The sequence below is a fragment of the Athene cunicularia genome (genome assembly GCF_003259725.1).
Source record: "Athene cunicularia isolate RWA chromosome 2 unlocalized genomic scaffold, athCun1 chr2_part1, whole genome shotgun sequence".
NCBI classification, from domain to species: domain Eukaryota; kingdom Metazoa; phylum Chordata; class Aves; order Strigiformes; family Strigidae; genus Athene; species Athene cunicularia.
In genome coordinates this window covers 122,162,968-122,170,489 of record NW_020799095.1, presented here as the reverse complement: position 1 = coordinate 122,170,489, position 7,522 = coordinate 122,162,968, and the positions used below count along the sequence as shown (strand labels likewise).

Sequence of the window (7,522 nt, the reverse complement as noted above, 5' to 3'; positions counted from 1 at the left end):
AACTATAAAGATCCTTTTATCTTTTTAATACAAAATAGTACAGAAAATTTCTTTTATTTTGCCAGTGGAAGGAAACATAAAAACTTCCCAAGATCTGCTTTCATTTTTCTACAGAAAATCAACTAGCTAAGCTTTTCACTTCAGATCTGAAAGCTTTAAAAGTAATAGTTTGGGTAGATCTCAAATGACAGTGTCATTGTTTAATCCTAGACAGCAATTAAGTACCACACAGTTGCTTGCTCACTTCACTCTCCTTGCAGTGTGCTGGGGACAGAATTGGGAAAAAAAAAGTAAAACTTGTGGGCTGAAGTAAAGACAGTTTAATAGGTCAGAAAAGGAAGAGAAAATAATAATAGCAGTAATAATGAGAACATACCAAACAAGTGATGCACAATACGATAACTCACCATCCACTGACCGATGCCCAGCCAATCCTTGAGACACGGTGCTACCCCCCGACCAACTCCCCCCAGTTTATATACTGGGAATGATGTCATATGGTATGGATTATCCCTTTGGCCGGTTGGGGTAAGCTGTCCTGGCTGTGTCCCCTCCCAGCTCCTTGTGCATCCCCAGCCCCCTCTGCTGGGGTAGTATGAGAAGCTGAAAAGTCCTTGACTTAGTACACACATTTGCTTAGCAAAGACTAAAACATCAGTGTGTTATCAACATTAGTCTCATCCTAAATCCAAAACACAGCACTGCACCAGCTACTAGGAAGAAAATTAACTTTATTCCAGCTGAAATCAGGACAGACAGAAAGTACAATTGCCAGCTGTTGCTGAAGATTTTATCACGACTTGATAAAAGACTGATTACAAAATTCATTCACTCTTTTCTTAACTGTATCAGCTGATTTCATTATGGCTATGATTTCTCCCTAACATTGTTACGCTATTATTACTACTACAAATAGACACTTTAAATATTTTGAAGAGATGGCAGGTAGGTCAGATTAGTCATGTGTTTCATTGGAAAAGACTGAAATTAATGGTAACCAATGGAGCTTTTTTTTAAAGACAAACCAACATTATAAAGTATTAATGGTGCACAGCCTTTTGAGGACATATTTTTCTTGCTCTCTTTACAGGAAATAGAATCACTACAGAGTATGGCATGCAATATGCTTAGATTCTTTCATAAGCAAAAAATCAGCAAAGACTATAGACGGAAAGCAGCATTAGTCTCTTGTGGGACATTACAGGTTCTAGAGTGCAAATGTGAAAGACATAAAAAAGAAAAGGTGAGTGGTACCGATGGTCTAATGGTTTATTGAAAGTATGTGATTTATTCCTTAGAGCTCTTCCACACAGACTATCATATCTACCTCTCAAAGGTACAGCTATCATGCACATGTTATACTCATGATAAATTTTGCTCTGTATAGCGTAAGTCTTTAGCGTGATAGACTTTAAGCCAAATGAAAAGACTAAGACAATGATCTGGAAATCTGTAGTGAGGATATATACTCTGGTTCAGTAGTGAAATACCTGAGTTAATTCTCCAGTAAAAGATAACGACCACACTTGTGCAAAGAAGGCCTTTAACTTCTCTAGTGTATAAAAGCCATAGCTGTTACTTCTCATTGGGGTTCTAACCCAAGATTCATGTTTAATTTGGTCTGTTTCAACTTTTTCTCCCCTTTCCATAATTCCTTGGATCTTTATTTTAACCACAGTATCTCAAATGCAACGAGAACAGTTAAATATGAAAACGTTTGGATTTTTAGTCGTCGGCAGAATCTGCTCTTTGATGTGTCACTGAAATCTAGCACAATGATCTACAGACTACCATAGCAAAGGAAGAGCATTCCTTTAAGTGTGGCTCACAGTTACCTGTTGAACACAAAAATGTCAAAAAGCCTCCCAATAGGCACCAAAAGATATAATTCTTTATGACTGGCTTAAATCGTTGGGCTGAAGACTGCATTTAACTCATTTTTTTTCTCCTTGAAATGGAGAAAGTCTTATAATCTAGGAGGAGATCTTCAATGTAATGCTGGTGTCTGTATTTTGCTTAGGCACCTTCGGTGAATCTGATGTGGCCTTACCATAAAAGGTAGATAGAAATCAGAGTGTCACCCTTGAAACTCCTGCTTAACCTCATGGGTGCCAGGTTTTATTTAAAGACCAGTTAATTTGGTAAAAATTATGAAGAGTCATTGAATATGGACAAGAACCACGGTCCTCTTGTCTCTGGGTGAGATCCTGAACCATAGCACCAACCCCTGGGAACAGGTCTGTCTTGTTTCACCAGTCTCAAGGTACCACACATGTAGCCATATATTTTTAAGGTTGGCTCACAATTTAATTGGCTTCAGTTTCCCAGTCCTTCAAATAATAGAGGATAAATTTTAAACCACTGACAGAGGACATACATGTTCTCAGTTGCACGTGCTGGTTTCATCTGTCCATATTTGCTGTGTGTCAAAGCCACATTCTCCCAGACCGGTGGGCAGGGGTGGCATCAGGGCTATGCTCAGAGCGAGAACATCGCAGGGATGAAGGCTGTGCACCGCCACAGCACGTCTTGTGAGCTGCCCAGCTTTCTGGCTTAATTACCAGCTAAGGTACATCCATTATTTATTGAGATGTAATAGAATCAGTTCGTTTTAAAATATGTCTATATGAAAAGAATAAGCACTTCTCAATTAACAATGCAAACTATTCTTTTTCAGGTTTGCACGCAGGTGAATACACACAATACAGATACAGGAAGTGAACAGTCCAAAAATAAATGTAACCAAGAATTTTGTGAACTGAAGGAAAATATATCTAGCCTTCGATCCTGCTGGAATAAATTTGAAAAGATTTCCAGGTGATTCCAGGTGAATCCTGCTCTTTTCTTTCGAAGTGGCATTACTTGGTATCTTTGCATTTTACATGCATTCTTCAAGTAACTCTGCTCGCTTATATGAACACTTTATGCCAGAATTCTGATGGAAAGCTACTGTACCTCATTCCTGGAGATGGAATAAACAGAAATGGTTAAACCAAGCTGCTGAAGTCCAAGAAGTGGAAATAAAAGACCAGTGTTTGAAACGGAAAACTCTGCAGAAGTCTGTGTCCCACCTTCATGCTCTGGAAACTATTTTGAATTTTCTGATCTTACAAGTAACTTTATAACACTGTCATATGAAAGCAATCGCCTTACATATTTACTGCAATTTCTAAAACCATCTTAGAAGCTGCAGGAGAAGAAAACAGTATGGAAAAGTAGCTGGTTTCTTTATATAAAATGCATCAAGGACCAAAAGGAACAATTTACCTAACAAGGAGCTGATCTTGGGTCTGTTCTGATGATACATTAATGTCTTCAGCATGGGTATCTAATGGATCTGCAAACTGATTTAAGTTTGGAAAAGGTTAACTTTTGAAAAACTTAGGAGGGGTACTGATTTTTGAGAGACGTAGCACACTTCTACTGGCTGAAGCAGAGGCAAGACAGCGAGACCTGTGGAAGGTGACAAAGGAGATGCCTGAACGTCAGTTTGTTCAGCTGCTTGGAAACAACACTAGCCTTACATATTCGGTCATCCTAGAGCTAGCTGCAGGAGGAGCTAGAATTTCTTGCCTTCAGATTGTGATTTCTTACATGCAATTATTTTATATAATGTGTTTAACATGTTAGACAAACATGACTTAAAATATGTGAATATTTTCAGAGACTAATATATTGGCATTTAACTAATAAAATGTTCATATTTAATTTTGGATAAATAGAAGTATTTTTATAGTTGTTTATAAATCTTTTGCAGTTTCTTACTTTGATATCATAACTCCTTTGGTAATAAAACATTTGTTGTCTATGGAATTGGGCTGTTGACTTTTTGGGTGTCATTACTCATTTTTTAGCTTTTTTTCACAGCTAGTCATTAAAAGCACAGCTGGTAACATGACCTCCAGCTGCTTGGGACTTCCCATTATAAAATACCAATTTCTTAGTTGCTTGTAACCTGTTTAGTTTAGGTAAACATTTCTGTACCAGGTATCTGGCTTGGACTAAATACTTTGGAAAATTTTTAGTTAAGTCAGCCTGTTGTTTCCTGGTTCAAAGTAAGTACCGTATATTGTTTTATCTGTGCTAAAAGAAATCTTCCATAGAACTACTCTGAAAAATATTTGGTATTCAGAACAAAGACCTGAAAAAATGGTGGGATGTGCTTCAAAGAACTGTATAGATCTCCTTTGACTGGAATAAAATCACTGTACTGAATCCATGAAACCCAGCATGCCCTACTGGTAATGGGGATGGAAGCGCTTAACAGCGAAGTAAACACACTGTTATGCTTTCCTGGAATAGACCCCGTTCAACCCCCCATCTATTTATAGTGAAGAGACTTCTTGAGGTAGGAGTAGTATCTTTGTAAAACTGTGATTGAAACACATATTCTCTTTAGCTCTTGATGTAAGAGATGGCAACTTTAACTCCAACCACTGGAAAAAAAACAACAAACCCAAACCATAACTCTTCTATGTAACTCTTTTTATGAAAAGGGAAACAGATTTCCCAATATCCTACTGCAGATAAAAAAATGTAACCCATTGTGTAAGGACTTCTCTGGAAATCCCTTCTACTGAAAGAAGTCCCAGGAGTCTGAGGATTAAATTTGTCTCTGAGACAGAATAATAGTTGCATTTTTTCAGAAATCCAAGAACAGTTGAAAGCCAAGATTTGTTTCCCGATAACCACTTGGCAAGGAAAGGTCAGTGGGAATTAAAAGAAAAACACACAGATGCAATATTAGCTACTACAAATCTGGAAATTCAGTCAGCTTAAATGACTTAAGCAGCAGCCCATAAATTAAATCCTGAGGGAAATCAAGCAGTTTCAGGACTATCCTGGGGAAAAGACCAAGATTAGATCCAGAGCAGAAATTTAAACTGAGTGATTATGAAATTGTGGGGTTTTTTTCTGATTGCTCCTCTTAATAGATATCCTGCCTGCCTGATTCATGTCGCCAAATTTCCTGAGTCACCGCTTACATGCAAAGACTAACTGCTAATCGCTGTCACTTGTGCTCTTTGGTTTGTTCTTTCCATTTGAGAACCTTCTCTGGTCTCTCCTGAAATTACAAATGTGACAACAATAAACTGTTCTGCAGGAATAGAAAAAGGATTAAAAACCTTGCAGGGTATCACCACCATGCCTACCTCCCTGCCACTTTATGTATTTGTTTATTTGGCCACAGCAAAAAAGGAATATGACTAGGTCAAAACCATGATTTAGAAATACATGGAATTTATGTGAGGGTGTCAAAGGAAAACAACTTAGGTATTTAAATTAGTGAAAATAATTTTAGTACTATTGTTGCACGGGATTATGAGAAAGCAGAAAGAGGTGACTAACCCCTGTGAGCAAGATAACATTGCACACTTCCAACAGCAAGAATTAGGTGCTCTGTGGTTTATAATAAGAAGGAAGAATTTCTGGTGTTTAGGAAGTCAGATCAAGGAAGGCCACTGGACAAGAATGTTCAAATCTCACTTTACACCACCGAACAGGTGTTTACAGCTGTAGTTCTTTAGCTAAAGATCTAGAAGCAAACATCTCCTGGCTATTTCCTTCCAGTTCTACCTCTTCAGCTTTGTGCTGAGCAAAAGAGCTGTTTGCTTTATGACAGGTTTCATTCAGCAGCTACTTAGGTTTTTGCTGTTTCCTTTTGGTTTTGTTTTGTTGTTTTTTTTTTTTTTTCTCCTGAAATCTGATTGGAGTGGTTCATGGTGAACTAGAAGAAAGAGGAAACCAGCACGAGGAATATCACGGAGTCTCAGCAGTGACAAAGAGATTTTGCAGACTCTTGGCACATAAATGAATTTCATCCAGAATGAAGGGAAAATGTATCTGCCTTCCTCCGGAGAGGGTGTGGTGAAGTAAACAAGAGCCCAGTAGGAGGAACTTTCCTAAAAAGAGGAAATGAAAGAGGAATTGGTCTCTACTTATCTGTATTTAGCCAATAAAATCAGAAATCCAAACCCTTATTACAATTTCTGCTCACATAAAGTGAACTTCACAGTAAAAATATAACTACTGCTTTTTTTCCTGCTTAACTATTTCACCAACAAAACAGTGTTCTAACTTCACAAAGGAGAACAAACCAAGATCAGTCAAGTTATATATTATACCTTACTGCAAAAAAAAAAAAAAAAAAAAGAAAAAAAATATTTAGTACAGGTGTCACAGTGACAGGCTCTATATAAAGTAGACTCTCCATATAGTTAGGAAAAAGAAGAAATACAGAGTTAACTTTATATAAGCAGACCACACTGATTTAAATAACTGGAGTAGTGTATTTTTCAAGGTGACTGAGGAATCCAAATGTCATCTTGCAAGTCAATTAAAAAACCTCTACCCTTTGAAAAGAATAACTACGTCATTTTCTCCCAACCACTAGAAGACAGTGGATGGTCCTTTCAGGTCTGGAGTACATGAGACCAAAGACATCGCAATATTCATAAGGCTGAAATGATGTTACTTATCCCTATGCTATTTTATATACGACAATTTCACATTTGGCTACAAAACCACAGGCATCACAAAAAGTTTTATTGGCATATTCACTTTATTGTTATGTTAACAGATGGCAAATTAGCATTAGGCCACGATTTACATTTATTAATTAAAACAGAACTGACACTTTAAAATAAACATAATATACCAAAAAAGATGAAAATAAACCCAGGAATTCTGCAGAAAAACACTGGATGGTCACAAAGACAAATATTCAATGTACTGAGGGGCAAGGCAAACATAAGAAATGCAATGCTGACAAAATTAATCACTTCAAACACATGAACGAACACTTCATTTAAAAACATGAAACATCAATAAACAAACTTATGCAGATACATACTAAGTATCATATGAAGGGTGAACACCAAGAGTTAGAGCATTCATATAAAGTAGGTATTGTAACAGTCGTGGAATATTCAGCACTTCACAGATCAGACCCAAATCCATTTATGCTTCTGCCAGAAATCCAAATGAAACTAAGATAAATCATGCACTACTATTTAGAACTTAAGTTTAATATTCAGCTATCTTAAACAGAATATTTGATTTGCTGAGTCAAAAGCTGGTGCTCACATTGGGGAAACATGATTTCCCAATTGATTATTTTTATAAAGAAGAAACACCAATTAAGAGAAAATATGAATAAGCTGTTTTCTGGCAACATGAAATGGAATGAGGCTAAGTATGATCCTCCAGAAATGTGTATTCTGGAATGACATAAAAAACCCCAAAGCCACTGAACTAGTATGCAAGACTAATCTCTTATATTATGAATATCAGAAAGAAAATATCAACCAAGTAACTGCTGAATACAGCTAGAGAATCTTTTACCTAACATTTCTTCCAACACTACAAGTATGTAACCCAGACTTTCCTCAGTGAGTTGAAAAAAAAACCTTAACAAAACCAGCAAGAGAACCATCACAATTTTTACCTGAAAGGCAATAAAACTATTTTCACCAGTCACTAAAACCAATTTCACCAAAGATGAAAATTCTACCCTGTAATA

The 7,522-nt window shown here is 36.8% G+C and overlaps 1 protein-coding gene across 1 annotated transcript in view; it reads left to right on the top strand.

Annotated features, from left to right (window-relative positions):
* The window catches only part of LOC113476147, a 9,447-nt gene extending 5,760 nt beyond the window's left edge, over nt 1–3,687 (top strand). The window contains exons 4-5 of the mRNA XM_026841479.1: nt 1,091–1,243; nt 2,678–3,687. Coding sequence (XP_026697280.1) covers nt 1,091–1,243; nt 2,678–2,821 — 297 coding nt within the window. The 3' untranslated portion in view covers nt 2,822–3,687. The remainder of the gene's footprint in view (nt 1–1,090; nt 1,244–2,677) is intronic.
* The last annotated feature ends 3,835 nt before the right edge of the window (nt 3,688–7,522 follow it).